Source organism: Watersipora subatra, chromosome 1, assembly GCF_963576615.1.
Source record: "Watersipora subatra chromosome 1, tzWatSuba1.1, whole genome shotgun sequence".
Taxonomy (NCBI): Eukaryota; Metazoa; Bryozoa; class Gymnolaemata; order Cheilostomatida; family Watersiporidae; genus Watersipora; species Watersipora subatra.
The window spans coordinates 76,697,024-76,714,344 of NC_088708.1; the positions used below are offsets into that span (position 1 = coordinate 76,697,024).

The window sequence follows — 17,321 nt, forward strand, 5'->3', positions numbered from 1 at the left end:
CTTATTGTAAACATTGTGCATGATTATGCTCGTTTCTCATGGACTCAAACATAGAAGGAGTTATCTTTCCCTTGTTGAACAAATGCATTGCATCATCATTTCTAATACGCAGCTATCATGAGTCAGATCGCGTGACGCACGCATCAGTTTATGGTTTGCTAGGCCTTCGATGTTATAATCACATGATCGGTTGATGCGGGTGGGCTATACTTACTAGCCAGTAATGAGTGATTTCAGGGTGGGTCGTTGACATTTCAATTAAGTTTTTAGCAGACGGAACGCGCAGTTAGCTCGCTCAGTCAAAATGAACCAGTCTACTTTGTTTAAAACTGATCATGTATTTAATCACTGAAAGAGTTCTTGTTACGCCTCAAAGTTATTTACTGGAAAGTAAAAGGTACTAATTATGAACTTTTTCATAATATTTTAATCTGTAAGTTCTTGTTCTTTCATTTGCCTATGATTGTACTGTGCGAGCCTCGGGATGTTGCTATTCATTCAACTAGTTTAGAACTCTTATGAATACTTGTTTTTGTGTTTTGAGTTTGGTGGTGGTGTTGTGGCTGAAGGTCAAGGTTCAAACTCAAGAAAGTTGCTTGCAATTATTATAACTCACATCGGTAACGTCATAATCTCTATAAAGTTCAGTCCTAGCGGTTGTACAAATAATTGATTAGCTTTGCGAGACCGGCATTTTTATATAATAATACTGTTAATACAATAAAGGACTGAAAAACAACCTCTATGTCAAATAGATTATAGTCCTTGGTCAGCCAGGAACACACCGAAAACTCAAGCCGCCCGTAAAGGAAACATCCAGTTCTAATCAGTGTGGGCATTGTTGAAGTATGATTGTGAATATGGTGTGTGAATATTTTCCTATATATAATAATGACCTGTAAACTATTATTATTATACTATAATAATGATTTTAGAGTTGTTTTATTGTCAAGTATTTGACTAGTTGTCAAAAGAGGAAGTTCATGTAATTCTTGTCATATTAGCTGAGTTTTTGTTACCATTGTTTGGGTGGCTCAGCACCATAACTCAAGCTACAGTGTTTGGGTGGCTCAGCACCGTAACTCAAGCTACGGACTAGATAGAGATGTATAATATTGTCTTTAAGTCTGCAATTGTATGCTACCTCTACTCCCTTTAAGTAACTGTGGTTTTTTACATCGCCGCTAACTTTTTAAGAGAATCTGCTAAAGTGTTAGTAGCTTGTTGATAATGTATCTGAAAACTGTTAACAACAATACAGTTTTGTGTCTGCTGATATTTTATTACACAGAAAAAAGAAATGTTATGTAGCCAAGCGAATGTAAAAGTAAAAAAAAGTTTTATCACTACCTGAAAGGTATGTGTGCGCCAAATCTTTCCCTATTAAAGTCTGAAAATGCGCAAAGAAAGATAGTATAAAAATTAAAAAATAATTTATCGGAACATGGATCTAAAATAATCAGTTCGTATGGCCCTTCCAAGTTGCTGAGGGCTCAGCTAAGCAGTCGACTGTAGTAAAGAGGTCAACAGCGGAGTCTATAGACGTGACGATGCTTGCTCATTCGAATATTCGTCTGCTGCGTCGCTGTAGTGAAAGTGTGCTGGATGGTATGACATGGAGTGATATCTTGCTGCACTCGGAACGTATCGAATAAATGGGGCTCCGACCTAGAATATTCCAGAACTGATCATTATGACAGCATGAGAAACAGAAAAAACTTCTAGCAACTTTAGAAACCTTTTCAATTCTAGATTTGAGTACTGCAAAAAGCAACAACTTTCTGAAATGCTAGGTGGTGGCCACAACAAACAGTCTTCAAGCATTCCGGAACCAGTGTAGACAACAGGGCCAACGCTGGCTGAAAGGTCTTTTAGCGATACGCAATACTCCAGAAACCTATGGGTTATTGTCCCCTGCACAACTACTTCAGGGTAGAGTGTTGCGTGATGGTATGCTTGTGTGTGAGACTGCTATGCTGGTAAGTCAAATGATTTAAATGAGTACCGTGAGCAGTTGAGTAGGATTAAATCAAGAGATAGATTTTACCATGATAATCATGCTGGTAGAGAGAAAAGCAAATGGATGAAGGCCAGCAGTGTTATTTCAAAACTGCTACAAAAGGCTGGGTTTCAGGTAAGTTAGGAAAGGTTGTTGGTGACAGGTCTTTTAATGTACAGAAGCCTAATGGTCAGACATGTAGACGCAATCGCATTCATATACGACCTAGTCATGTACGTAGCGCTGGATAAGCAAAAGGTTGCCTTCAATATCAGCAGGTAAGTGAAATTTAAATGAAAGATAAGACCCCAGCAACTATTGTGCCTACCAGTGAACATAGAAGTATGCGAACCTGCACAGGTGGATGCCATCGAGGTTGTGTAACTCCCTGAGTTAATACAGGAACTGCATCTGAAGGTATTACTGGAACAGGAACAACCAAGTGTGGCGGAACTATGCGATGAGGAGCTGCGACTCGTTCTCGAGCTGGTCTTGGTACGAATTCGCTAGCTTGAGGATTAAACTTGTAAGATTTCTCTATATCTGTAAATATAAGGCAAAATCTGAAAGACTGAGTAATTGTAAAGGACAGGGCAACAGGGTTACTGTTATATTTTATTGTATAAAGTATATGACTATATGACCGACCCATCATTCAGTCATATGATAATGAGTAAACAGGGAACAAAACCAAACTGAGACTGGCACCTTTCAAAAGACAGATATTATTCCTAACTAAAATTTCAACTTGTTGAAACAAAAGTTTTCTTTGAGCTGAGCAATAACCTTGTAGGGGGATATGAGTAATTATACATTTTCTTCTTGGTTATATTTGGAAGAATGGAAAATGAGTCCAAACGATGTACGAAATCATTGTAGATTTTTCCAGAAAGTATCGGTATTTGTATTGATATGGGGTCATTGTCTGTGGGATTTGTTTTACAAAATTTTGATGTCAGTTGTTGCTAGGGTTGTGATTCAGTTCAACAACTTTACTATAAGTTTTATGTAGACAAAAACATTGGGTTTAGGATCAGGTGTGCGGTATTTAGCAATACAAAATGAAACTGTCACAAAGCCAAGTGCAGTTCAGCAGACACTGGTTCTCAAAATTAGACTGTTTATACTCACCCATATAGTTGAGGTAGTCCTGCAGCTGGGCAAACGTCACTCCGCGTAGACTCCCATTGCACTGGCATTGCTCCAGATAGTGAATCCAGAGGCTCCTAACAATCAAACAGAGTATATGGAAAAAACGTAGCTTGCAAGATAACGTTACATTTGTGTAAATAAGAATATAACGCTGTATTCATTTGCTGCGGAGCTCACCTGCACTTGCCGACAGTGACGAGCAAAAAAGGATCTCCTATGATGGTTACTAGGGACTGGGCACGGGTAATAGCAGTGTTGAGCAGCTTGGGGTTGGAAAGAAAGCCAAAATCTGCCTCATTTTCATCAACATCCAGACATGAATTATATGTGCGCACTGCATTGATGACAACGACACGAAACTGTTTACCTAGAAAACAAACCTGAATTGTGAAATACTGTTATATTTAAGCATCAGTTATAAATTTAAATAAAGCAAAGCGATAACTGCATAACACACCTTGCACATTCGATATTTTTTCCACTTGAATCTCACGAAGAGGACTAGGCTTTTCTTTGAGCATCTTCCTCACAATAGCCACTTGATCTGTGTAGGGGAGGATGATTCCGACTGACTCTGGATTAAACTCACCCCATTGGTCCTCAGGCCAGTTGGCCAGCAGGTCAGTGACAAAGTCAACTGTTTCATGAACCTGGTGACAGAAGAGAAAGACTACAACAATGCGCTATAATTTTGTTAAAGATCAAACACTACGCCAAGCTCTTTTCATATAATGGCTTTGTAAATATTTTAATTAAGTGTTCCATCGACGAAGGAATAGCAAAAGAGATTCAAAATGCTAACCTCTGCCAGATTATAATACCCTGTGCCTTTATCATGTTGTAAACTTTCACCACGGACAGCGATGAATGAGAGCGGGTAGAGACACGGGTGGCTTGGCTCATCTCCCATAGATTCCAGCATACCATTATAGAAATAACGAGAAGAGAACCTGACGAGTGACTCGTGGGATCTGTAGTTCTCATTTAAAGTAACTAAAACATGACCATAGAATAATTAGCAAAAGGCCATCATTATTGGTATAAGAAATATAATCAAACATGGGTGAAAGTGTCCAAGTATGATAGGCTAGGTGTGATGCTGCTAACTGCAAACATCAAGTATCTATAGCTAGAAGCAGCAACGGTATGTTGATTAAATGTGTCATAGTTTACCTTTACATTCAAAGGTGTCCGGGTAAAGCTTGGTTAATCGCTCAAACATACTGCTAGCCAACCCATATTTCTTCGCACGCTTTGAGAAAACATCCGGGTTCATCTGCAATGTAAGGATGGAAAGGAAAAAGCAATAGACATGACATATACACAATTCTATTGCATATACCGTAAGACCTCATGCTCCCGCCGCGCGGCTTGTGCTAAAAAACAAATGACTCACGAAAGAAAAAATAATCCTCCAACAAGCCGCATATGCCCGCAGACGGTGGCTAATGACAGAGGTTTTGTCATCCTTGACCCCTTCAGGAGTGAGAGTGTTGAGACGGGTTTCATTATACTCTCGTCCTCTTGAATAAAAAAACAGGTTACATCAGTACATATGAAAAGAATTTTCTTTTACTTCCGAGTTCGAATTAAAATTCCTAAACCCTTGCATCAAGAACTTACTTGCCATGTCTCAGCTAGATTTTTATTTCGCTGTTAAAGGGCTTCACGTTTACGGAAAGATGCCAGTCAAGAAGGAAAAGGTGTTAATAACCTATGACTGTGGTGAGTTAAACATGACCGATAAATTCTTCTTTAGTCTAAAGTATTCCATAAACATGAAAATAAACCTTGAAAATAAACGAGTAGGTCACTAAAACCCCGTACATAAAAGTGTATCTGACTGCAATTTTATGGTTATAGCGCGGAACTGAGCAGAAACCGCGTTTATCGAGAAGCCGCCCTGAGCCCCACATAAGTTTTAAAAACTTGTCTTTAGCCGCCGCCTTTGACCTTGAACCAGGAACCGCGCCCAACGACAAGCCGCGCGGCTTGAGCACAAGGACTTACGGTATACAATTCTATTGTTGAGAAGGTTACTATATTCAGCCAAATGGCCGTAATTAAAAAGGTATGCAGTTTACTATTTTATAAAACAGTCCATGTCAATAAAATCCGCTGAACCAATGCTAAAGATGACATTTACTGATACATATTGAAATGTTAATTTATACTAAGCATTCTAAACTCACCTGCATGTGATCACCCGCCATTATAATCTTAGTGTTGGGTCCAGCTAGTGTGAATGGTATGATTGTATCAACTTCCTTTGCCTGTGCCGCTTCATCCACCATGATATGAGTGAAGAAACCTGTGAACAAAGTACAGAAATAATACACATTAGCACAAAAGCTTCACTCTGTACCTTGCATAAGCGAGTTGAGTAAAGTGGAAAACTTTTCTTGACCGAATTCCTTACTGAGCATGATGAAACTCTGGTCTGGTAAATACAGAGTGCAACACTGAGCATGAAAAGAAAAATGCTCGGAATACCACTTATAGCAAAAGATACCTTTGGGTAGCTGAAGACGAAGCAGGCTGTAACAAGATGAAAGGGTAACAATGACAACCCTTACACCTTGTAAGTCGCTCATAACCGGGTCACGAAAGGACTGCGAGACATGGTCGAATAGGGTGTAGTTCTTGACAGTGGGATGAACAGCTGCACTCCATCGATGTTTGTAGTAAAGCCTCAGTACCTTACAGGATGGTTTAATGGCTAGATACGAGTGGATATGCTCTTTGATATACAGGTCAGCAGCGCTGTAAATGAGGAAACATAATCAGCTGCAACACCTTCTAATGGCTTTTTGCTGACACAGACAAAGCATCAATCTAATGGCATGGTATGATCAACACTGAAGGAATTCTGCAACTGAATGGATACTCTCTAAAAACGTCCTGATGGCTCTATACGATATAATATACCAGCACGTATTCACCACTTTTTATGAAGTATGATATGTAACATGTTAGCAGGTAATATCCACATGAGCCATTTGACGATGCGACTGATTAACCTGAAACGGCCAACGAACAAAGCAGGAACTAGATAGGCAGTTGATAAAAACCTGTTGGAGTGAGTGCAGAGAAGGATGCGGTTCTCAGTGTTCTCTATAAGATGCAGCAATGTAGTAGCCAATGTCAATGTCTTTCCTGTTCCGAAAGGCCCGATGAGAAGAACAGGGTGAGGCTGGATAGGCTTAGTCATCGCGTTGAAGCCGTCTTTCTGTTTCCGATTTAGCACAAAGGGTCTTGATCTGATCCCATTCATGCTACAAGGGGAGCAACTGATGAACTATAGGAACATTTCTGGTTGAAGAAGTCGCTCAAAGAAAGAACAGTCTAAATATAGATATTCACCATGTCTGGACTTGAGAAGGCCTCATATATTGAGGTGCAGGAAATAATCGAATAATATTATCCAGTTGATCCAAGGCTGAGTGCATCTCACAAAACGGTAGCCTGTTCACGACAAACTGTACCTATGAAGGAAGTAGTGGAAGAATGAAATAGGAATGAAATAGTGGAAGATGCAAAGAACTTCACAAAAAGCATAACAATCCAGAGCACCATAAATATTACCTGACATCTTCTAGAAGTTTGGGCCTTGATTTTAAAGAACTTTACCAATTTAGCCGTCACCCTGAAGATCATGCCAGCTTTACAATGGTCTAATATAGGACACTCAAACACCTGTGAGAAATAAAGGAGCTGTGAGAATGGAAGCGAATGCAATCATATGAGGGCCAAAATTACACAAATATTTTGTTTGAAAATATTTTTTAACTATTTTAGCATTGAGTTTTAGCACATACAGAGAAATGAAGCAACTGAAAGTTGAATATCGAAAGCTATAGATCAATACGGGTGTTAGTTTGCAGTTCAATACAATGAGTCACACGTTGGCAGAGCATGTCAAGGTGCACACAAGTTATGTAAAGAGATTCATACCACTGAAGGACAAGGATCCATGTCACATGTTATTAGTAGGCTGTTAACATTCTGCAAAAGAATCCTTCCAGGCACTGTATCCTCTGATAAAGCATTGTCGAGTGGCAGTTCTCCGAATAGTTCGGCAGGCCGAGCATAGTTAGTAGTGTTGTTGACAAAAGATTCTCTCGTGTAGGTCTGAGTAAAATGTACCACCCTACTCAGCTGGAGCCTACAAAGCAGCGGAACAACTTAAAAGATTTTTAAAGTTCTTTGCATGCAAGTTGACATCAATCAAAATCAATAGCCAAAAAGCGTAGTGTCAGAACAAGACTACATTTCAAATGCAGTTGTATAACATGAAGCGGTAGAACTACTAGAACAAAATCAGGAAAGTTCAGAGTTGTAGAAGTGTAAACACGCTACTAACTTGGAAAGTTCATGGAATTGCTCTATCTCCTCGAGATATAATAGTGAGTGATTGTAGAGTCTGTAGTTGGAAGCGGAAAGACTGCCTTGAGACTCAACAATCTCTACACAGTCTTCAACATTAGAAGGTCTCTTGTATTGTTCACTCAACTGTTCATCTTGTTCTGAATCCATTCTAAACACAAGAGCCACATGACGTCACTATCAACATCATTAAACATTAATTACAACAGAAGATGTTAGCTTTTCTTATTGATCTTTTTTGTGGCAATTTTAATAAGAAAAGAAAGTGAACAGCATTAACAAGATACTTCAAATAAGAACTTATGGTAAAAGTAAACAGACACTTACGACTCCTGCCATTTAACGATGCGCAACTCAGGCAGACTGTCCCATCGCCGGCTTTCCGTGACAGCTAGGTCTGTTACAGGATTGGTCATTGTCATTGGCCGAACTGTCACTTTTAACTTTCTGTACAAGTACCTTTCTCGATCCATTGCAAAGACCACTCTTTGTTGATAGACGCCATATGCGTTGCATTTGAACTCAACCTGCAAGGCAAAAATTCTTAGGTGAACTATGCAAAACTCACCAAGTATGTTCATGAGGGGTAGCTGGACCACGGAGTTGACAAGATGAAGTTGTATTTATTTTAATACAATTCTGTGCAAATGAAAACATTGCGAGGCATCGCTAATAAAAAGGTCTTTACTCACCTTTACTCTAAAGGTTTGTGGAGCATGCCCTCTTGTATCATAATAAGGAAACCTCCATTCTCGCTGACCACCTCGTCGCACTGGCAGTCTTTCCACATCACCCGATCCCAAAACATTCCTTGTGACATATTGGAGAGAAAAGTTGGCTGCCGTTTCATTGTCGATGAGAACGATTCCCTTTACACACTCCTACAAGAAAGAGAGTCACATGAAAAGATGCTCCGCTCACGTTTCATATGCAGACTATTTTATTATAATCATCACTCAAAAGTATTATTTTAGCACATTATGTTCAGTAAAGGTGATATTATACAGAAAAGCTTATTTAGAAATAAACGTTTCAAATAACTAGTAAATATAACATTACTTTAAAAAGTTATTACGGATAATTATTGATTATGATTCTCTCAAAAAATGCTTACCGATGATGAAACGTTAAATATCCAGCTAACCACCTCAGACTTGCTCTCTACCACAATGGTATCTTGTTTATCAAGGTACATCTCAACACCATCCAGATATTTTTTCAACTACAACAGGCCGGAATGAGTGCATCACATAACTACAGTTTCTGTCAGCAAGAGAATATATATATTGCATGAAGGTCAGATGAAAACCATTTAAGTCGGATATGTCCAAAGTCAGGCCCGCGGGCCAAATGCGGCCCAGGGTCAATTTTCATTTGGCCCGCAGCCTCTGTCATAAAATCGATACGTCTGGCTCGCCTGTAGAATTAATCCTTCGAACCCTAACGCCGATTTTCCAGCATCGCATAGGGTGTGTCAAAATCCCTAACGGCCGGAATTCTGACATTCACATGGCTCTGTTTACAAAATTAGTTTGTAACTAACAGCATAAACCAATCAGATTAATTCTTGCACAGGATGTTTGACCAGAAATGTCTCATCAATTTGTAACAGTTTTCAAATATTTTCATTTCCTTAGATTTAATAGCAAATTTTATTAGAATGGCATTGCGGAAAAATTGATACGACTCGTTTGTTGGTAGGTCCTAAATGCTTTTGATGCAAATAAAGAATTTTATGATATACTAACTATAAATTTCCATTACATTTTGAGTCATGAAATGATGATTAACATGTGCTCAATGGATATGATGCTACTGTAATTGTTTTTACGAGTTTTTTTAGAATCGTACGAATTTTCATAGTTTTGGCGCGAATAAAGGTGACGCACGGTTTTTTTTGTTTGATGACATTTGCTGTGGGTTGCTCGACGTTTTTACTAATATTTTACCAAATATCATTGTATTATGGGCATGTTTAGTTATATTTAATAAAAGTTTAACAACATAGAATGGCTGGACAGATTGCTTAAGGCTGCTGACACCACTGACAAAACTACCAGGGTTCAAAGGATTAATAAATTGGGGAGAAGCGCTGTTACCTGTGTGTTAAACATTTAAAAATCCAATCAACATTTATAGCTACTGTCATATTATTAATGAGCCCTGCACTTGTTGATATGCGTATTACTTGTTCATTTTTCTGTAATTGTGTTTAAAAGTTCTATAAATATTAAACTGCCATAGTGAGATATTGTTTCACGTTTCACGTTTCAAATGTAATTTGTACTCAAGAGTACAATTACGTCTGTTCAACTGTTACAAAAGGTTCGTGTTAAAAAAGTGAAGTTAAGTGATTATTAAATTTCAATTATGTCAATCCACTTTTGATATGCATGTTTTAAATGAACCAAAACACATGCTTAAGATAGCTGAACTTAAAACAAAAAAGCAAATATGAAACACTGATTGGCTCGGTAAAATTTATTTATATTAATTGCTGTTTTCTGTAAAAATGTGCGCCAAGGATGGCCTCCTAAACTTTTAACACGCCAAATCTGCCCCCTTTGCAAAAGGTTTGGACGCTCCTGATTTACGTGAAGAATATTAAACACAAGGAGAGAAGAAGATGTCTAGGAATTAGTTAGAATTCAGCACTCATGTTCCCTAAAGCAGCTGATGCATGTAGTTACCACCAGGTAGTTGCTCTTTCTAGTTATGACCATATTTACTCTGGGTATAGCAACAGATGCTAGAGACCTTTGACTAATACCAGTAGAGCTGTAGACAAAATACTCATGAAGAGCTTGAAATAAGGAAAACTCGCTGAAGTAACATGACCTGTAGATATATTAAAACTTGACTCACTAGATGAGAAGCGTCTTGTACGAGTCTAAGGTGACGACGCAACCTTTCAGTCAGAGTTGTTGGCTCATGTCCTAAAGTTATTCGGTTGGTTAGACGGTTATCTACAGCCAATCTCATCATCCGTAGCTCCAGTTCATCCTCACTGTGTGCTCTGTTGCAAGTAGGCCGGCGTGAACAAGCTCCCTGACTGAAATAAGCAACATCATTTCTCAAGCTACGAAAAGATAACTTTTTAAATGGCACGAAATGAAAAAAATTGTGGGATCTGGCAATTTTATCAAAAGCTGTAAATATTTTTTATGGGATGCAAAATGAGATGAAAACCAGAAATAAGTGATTTTTATTCTGATTAAACCAGTTAGTCAACTGAGATGTGTTTATAAACGTACAAATTACCAGAATTAACAAATAGAAGGTAAAAATGTGTTATTGGCATCTTCTATTTGTAAGAAATAAAAATGATGAACATACAATAAAGTAACATGAGCTCTGCCTAGCTTCTACTCAAATATTCAGCATATTTCACAAGTATAGTCAAGACATTGGCAGTTGTTTCTATCCTGCAAAAAGCTTAGAAAATTGTTTACTCACCGATTACAAATTGACAATTCCTCTCGAGCCTGCTGGCCAACATAGACTGGCTCGCCTTCATAAAATCTAACATCTACGCCATCCCAGGCACTACCAACTTGCCATGTATTCTACAGATAGAGGAGATCAACTATGTTTCTCTGAATGAGTAAGACGTTACTTCAAGGATTATCAAACAGCTTCAAACAATGAAATCTATAAGCCTACTGCATACACTTACCCAAGTATAACCCGCCATGTTCTTCTGTAGATTTTGAGATATATTTAACCAGATGAGCCTAAAATGATAATACGACTTGAGAAATATGTACTAGCATACAGCTGCCACATCCATCATAGAGATATGATACTTATAGACAAATGACAAACATTTTTAATATAAAACTCACCAAATGTGTACGATCTGACAAAAGAGAGGAGTAACTAAGAATCCAAGTATCCGAGGTTCTTGAAAAAGAATGAGAACAGAGAGTCAGCACTCTCGTCTTTATATCTTCATCTCAGACCGGAAATAAATAACCTCATAAAAGTGCATTGCTCATTGGACGGTTTCTTCAAGGGTCCGCCTTCTGGACTGCTTTCCAATCGAAAGTTTATATGACATTCACTTTAAATTGTGTAGTAAAAGGGAGAGTGCAAAGTTATTGGAGTTCCTTACAATGGAGACAAACCAACAATTATCTTTCCAGACGCTATTGTCAGTGTCTACCAGAGTCTTTAATTGCAGTTTCTCTAATCTAAATACTGTGAAACAGTTAATATCTTAATAGCTGTGAATATAATTGAGGAAAATAATCTTTTACAGAATTAGTGACTAGCTAATGTTTTGAGTAAGAAATGAGGGTGACAAGTGAATGTATCACAGGAGATACAGCTCAGGCACTAGGTCATATGTATTATTATCAGTATAACTAACTAACTAGATAGACACATGTTTAGATCAAACCTAGACATTGTCATGGTTTTGGGTAAGTTCACAATAAAACTTGACTTTGGTTTAAAAAGCTTCAGAAAGTATTGCTGTTACTCATGCTCATGATATGAACTATTATAATACTGTTACGTGTGTAACAGAAATAAATAAATATAATATGGCACATTTGTATCAAACAATAAAGTCTATATCATATCTGATAAAACTATTTCACAATAACTTACATAGAGTATTACGGTGTGTCATTATCTTACGATGTCATATATTATTGATAACACAGGGATAAAGGATAGTGTCAATGGTGAGCACTCTATTTTCATAGGGTTTACATAAAAAAGAAGGCATCGAAGCTTTAGAAGTTCTTGTAATAAGTTGTAAGGTAGGAGGTTACAGTAAGATGTACATGTAGGAATTTCTAGGTTAGAGAAGGTAAAGCTGTTAGGAGTATACAAGTAAACAATGGAAGGATTAAAATGGTATTAAGACAGGGTTTAAAGTGTACAATAGGTAATTATGAGATGTGTTTGGGGTCTCTGCAATTATAGGATAAGTCATGTCCTCTTCAACATCTTGTGAACTTCAAGAGACCATGGATGGTTGATGCCTAGGAAGATTCTACTACGACATCTCGTCTTGCAAGTTTAGCTCCTGAGAAATATTGTAAAGTTGTCCATAATAATTCACAGAGAAAGACCTCAGTTTCAAAGGCAATTATCAACAATCAGAAGAGGGAGGCACTCATTGATTGTTATTCATATTTATAATAATAATAATGGTAGAAAAAAGATACAATTATACAAACAAGTATCATCCTTCATAGGAATAAATTGTACAACTTTTACAAATATATTTAAACTGCTTTACAAGAAATGGGAAGATGACACCATAACAAGAATATCGATAAATTCACTGTGGAAAAGTGGCTTCTCCTCCGACACGTATATTCAAACTTTGTTATTGAGAAATAAAACTTAGACATAAAAAACATGATTTGAGACTAATTATGTCTATGAGTAGACTGCCATACCCTAACAATAGGTTTTTGAAGGTGATTTGACCGCCAGGGTGTTTCAAGATTAAAATTGACAAGACTTGATCACGGTTGAAAGGCTCAGATGAAGAATATGTGAAAAATGAATTAATTTGTTATTATCATAGCAATAGTTGATAGATGCAATACCGCTTAAGCTGTAGCGTTGCAGATCTTTATTCCGGCGGTATTTTTACAACTGCAGACGTCGTAAGCGCATCTATGCTTCATCTAAGCGTTTTAACTGCGATCAAGTTTTATTAAATTTAATCTTGAAACACCAAGGCAGTCAGACTACTATAAACATCGAAACAATTAGAAATGGTAGAAAAATATAGATACTTTCTAATAAAATTAACCAAAATCTTTTGTAAGTTCATTTTTGAGTATGATTGACAACAAAAGATGCTGACAACAAGATTAAGGTAGTGACTCTTATAACAACTGCCAAAATATCACTGTGCTATCTGTTTAGCATGAGCGCCAGGTACCCTGGTGTCATATCAGTTATACAAAACATTTTATCCTGACTATCAACTCATTTCAAACTTAGCTCTCTTCACCCAAGATTATTTTCACACAAAATAATCAGCCTCGTGTAAAAAAGAGGTAAGCACAATAAACACATCGATCTAGTCGAGCTGAGTTGTCAATAGCTATTCACTAACTTTCCATGTTTCTCTTGGTGATGAACTTTTTTACAATAGTTTGCCAAACTTTTAAGGAACTTTTAACATGATAGGATCCCGCAATAACAAGACATAGCATTTCAGATACATATTAATGGAGCTGAAATCGGGAATACTATTACCTCTTACATAAGCAATGCAGTTAATGAAATCTACAGAAGTTTAGTATTCATGCATCAACTTATCAAAGTAGAAAAACTTAAGCCAAGGAGGCTTTTATAAACCGTTAGTTTTCGTGTTTCGAAACGAGTTGATTTGGTACAGCTGAATAGTCTAGTCAGTTTGGCAGTTTGGTTTATGCTTATGTCAAAGTTTAGCCAGAAGTACAGAGATTAACATCAAAACTATTTAAAACAATCTTGTCATATTAAAGTATTTACAGCAATTTGCTTCCAGAAAAAAGCGAGTCTTATGAGACACTTTTTTCCTTGGAAGTGTAAAAGTGACAATTTAATCGCTGGAACCTGATGCTCAGGAGAAGCCTGCAACACAACCTACCTGACATACACTGTTAAGTAGTAGAACACAAGTAGTAGGAACAAGAGCTAGTAATTACCCTAATTACATAATTAGTCTGCTAACATATTCTGAATTAATTTAAAATCCTTTATTTTCAGGACCTATGTTCAATATTCTTCAGATTTATCAAGGGTAAATGAAAGAATATTACAAGTTCTTTAATATGATTAAAGTGAGAGGAATAGTGAGCATGTATTGCAGTATCCAGGATGTAACTGGTTAAGTGAAAGGAATAGTGAGCATGTATTGCAGTATCAAGGATGTAACTGGTTAAGTGAGAGGAATAGTGAGCATGTATTGCAATATCAAGGATGTAGCTGGTTAAGTGAGAGGAACAGTGAGCATGTATTGCAGTATCCAGGATGTAACTGGTTAAGTTGGTATTAATAATTGTGCAGTGTGAATACAGGCCTAGTTAGAATAAACAACAAACATAAATAAACTCACAAAACAACCAAAAACTTGTAATTATGTATCAGATATGGTGCAGTCTGTGAATCTCTTATAAAATTTCTGCTAATATTGAGTCTGCTTATTATCATCACTCAACATTACTCTCTTGATATTTGAGTAACATAATAAATTAATTCTTAAACACGAATGCAACACTAAATTACCATTGCTACAAAGATTTTAATGCAACATAAATTTCTCTACAACAGCCCTAGTTATGCGGGCACACAAAGCACAAAGCACTCCAGCACACAAAGTGATTACTTTGTGTGCTGGAGTATGCTTAGTGTCCATGAGCATCTCTTGTCATCATTTCTTCTAGAGAACCTTTAAAGGGACCTATTCAACAGTCATGAACCTCACTTAGTTTAAACAAATTAATAGTAGCCATAACTTTTGTCAAACCAGAATTATAGTGGTAGGTGAATAGTACACTCAACAGATACAGGCCACTATTTACATAGTTGTATATCATTAACAGCTACACTGTCAATAAGTGATGGTATAAGTCTCCTTAAAGGTTGACTTGCAACAAAATTCACATTACAGTTATTTGGTATCAAAAGATTCACCATGTCTTACTCTGTTGTGTTGTAAGTGCCAAATATGTGGAAATGTGAATACAAGCTCTTAAAAGCTCAAAAACGAAAAGCCGCCGTAGATTGGAATCTCTTTATTTCGATGACGTAACCACGAAATTTGGTTATCGTCTTGTCACGTATGTTCTCACGTGAGTTGAAAGGCCAATACAAAGCTCAATATAAAACTTATCGTAGTACTAGTTTATGACAAACACTTCGGGTTTTACCGAAGACCCCGTATAAAATATAGATGCTCGCTACTTTACAGCTTTGCTTCGGCATTATTCAATCGTCAAGTCGTTCTCTGATCATGTGACCCAATACTTCGCAAATAATTTTTGCAACACTTTTCGATTATCACAGGTGACCAACAGGCTCATCATGATTATCAAACAATGATATGTACTCTTTCGAGCTAAGGTTAAAAAGTTTAACGATTTTTTACAGCAAGTTATAAGATATCAGTGCTAAAAGTGACAGCATTACAATGACGATAAAACAGACGCGTAAGAACAATAGACATAGTTTTATTGATTGCGTGAAGTATATTTGTGAAAATATTTCGACGAATAAAGTCGCAGGAAAGTGGGAACAGAAACCATCTCTCACAACTACATCACACTTGAGCCGTTCTGGAAAGGGAATCCAAACTACGACGGTCTCGTGTGGCTGCGATTTTCTGTTCGTTTTTGAGCTTTTAAGAGCTTGTAATCACCTTTCCACATATTTTGCACTTACAACACAACAGAGTGAGACATGGTGAATCTTTTCATATCAAATAACTGTAATGTGAATTTTGTTGCAAGTCAACCTTGAAGTAACTGTATCACACAGTCATAGCAAACTTGAAAGTTAAGGCTCTTTACTAGAGTACACTTCAGCATATGATAATTAAACAATCACAGTTCACAAAAAGCTAACTACTCTGCTAATCAAGTTTGCATGGAACTAGTGATTTGATTGGCAATATTCTGCTGTAGAAACAATAAAACTAGTTGTTGCTGGTTTTACTATTGAATTATATTTACATATCTTTTTTATCGGGCTGTGTATGTCACAAGCGTTGTGAAAATTTTAATAAAAATCATTTAAAAATAGTGAAGACCCAAAACAAGACTACCAATTGTCAAGGCTAATTCAAGCTTTTGCGGCTTAACTAAGTTTTTACATATCTAGGCTTATCATAATCATCTGTATCAACAGCAACAACATTAACATTAAAATTTAACACAGCAGTGAAAATACATGCATGTTTTGGTTATTTCCTACTTGTCCTGTTGCTTGTTCATAGTTGCTTGTTCATTGGCACAGATAAATTCATGAAACTTATCGTAAAGATTGTGCATGATAATGTTCATTTCTCAGACTCAAACATAGAAGGAGTTATCTTTCCCTTGTTGAACAATTGCATTGCATTATCACTTCTAATACGCAGTTATCATGAGTCAGATCGCGTGACGCACGCATCAGTTTATGGTTTGCTAGGCCTTCGATGTTGTTATCACATGATTGGTTGATGCGAGTGGGCTACACTTACTAGCCAGTAATAAGTGAGTTCAAGGGCTTCGTTGACATTTCAACTATGTTTAGCAGACGTACGCGCAGTTATCTCGCTCAGTCGACATGGACCAGTCTACTTTGTTTAGAACTGATCATGTATTTAATCACTGAAAGAGTTCTTGTTACGCCTCAAAGTTATTTACTGGAGAGTAAAAGGTACTAATTATGAACTTTTTCATAATATTTTAATCTGTCAGTTCTTGTTTTTTATTTTGTCTATGATTGTACTGTGCGAGCCTCGGGACGTCGCTATTGTGGTGGAAAACAAACTTCCACCCTCTCTGGTACAGTTAAGATATTTTCTAACAAGGGTTATGTTCTCTTTCTTTTTGTTAGCCACGCCCCTAAGGAAGGCTGGCTTAATTATATCTAATTTGCATAATTTCATGTACATAAGATAGGGTCTCGGCCCTTTTTATTCATTCAATACATTCATTGCAATTGAATCATACTCCTTCTGCTACCTTAAGCAATACAAGGATCACCACGGCATATGGCTATCTCCAAAGAATTGGTCTATGGACTGTGCTGATGGAACAGGCTCATAAAAACACTGTCGACC

At 37.1% G+C, this 17,321-nt stretch overlaps 1 protein-coding gene across 1 annotated transcript; it reads right to left on the bottom strand.

Annotated features, from left to right (window-relative positions):
• Nucleotides 1-1,536: 1,536 nt before the first annotated feature.
• On the bottom strand, nt 1,537-11,231 carry LOC137391665 (probable helicase with zinc finger domain). The gene is made up of 20 exons (XM_068078185.1): nt 11,214-11,231; nt 10,994-11,103; nt 10,403-10,589; nt 8,652-8,759; nt 8,230-8,418; nt 7,865-8,064; nt 7,515-7,688; nt 7,106-7,316; nt 6,737-6,865; nt 6,515-6,636; nt 6,190-6,426; nt 5,664-5,914; nt 5,344-5,462; nt 4,325-4,427; nt 3,954-4,144; nt 3,609-3,801; nt 3,329-3,518; nt 3,131-3,225; nt 2,352-2,542; nt 1,537-1,668 (listed from the first exon to the last, which is right to left on the bottom strand). The coding sequence occupies exons 1-20, from the start codon at nt 11,229-11,231 to the stop codon at nt 1,537-1,539; spliced, it is 3,150 nt and encodes a 1,049-aa protein (XP_067934286.1).
• Nucleotides 11,232-17,321: the final 6,090 nt, after the last annotated feature.

What these genes read in the sequence shown, in the direction of transcription:
- LOC137391665 (XM_068078185.1), bottom strand. An exon ending in AAAAATATCGAATGTGCAAG is followed by an intron (nt 3,519 to 3,608) that starts GTGTGTTATGCA and finishes TTTGTTTTCTAG; the next exon opens with GTAAACAGTTTCGTGTCGTT. An exon ending in GTCACTGTCGGCAAGTGCAG is followed by an intron (nt 3,226 to 3,328) that starts GTGAGCTCCGCA and finishes TTTGATTGTTAG; the next exon opens with GAGCCTCTGGATTCACTATC.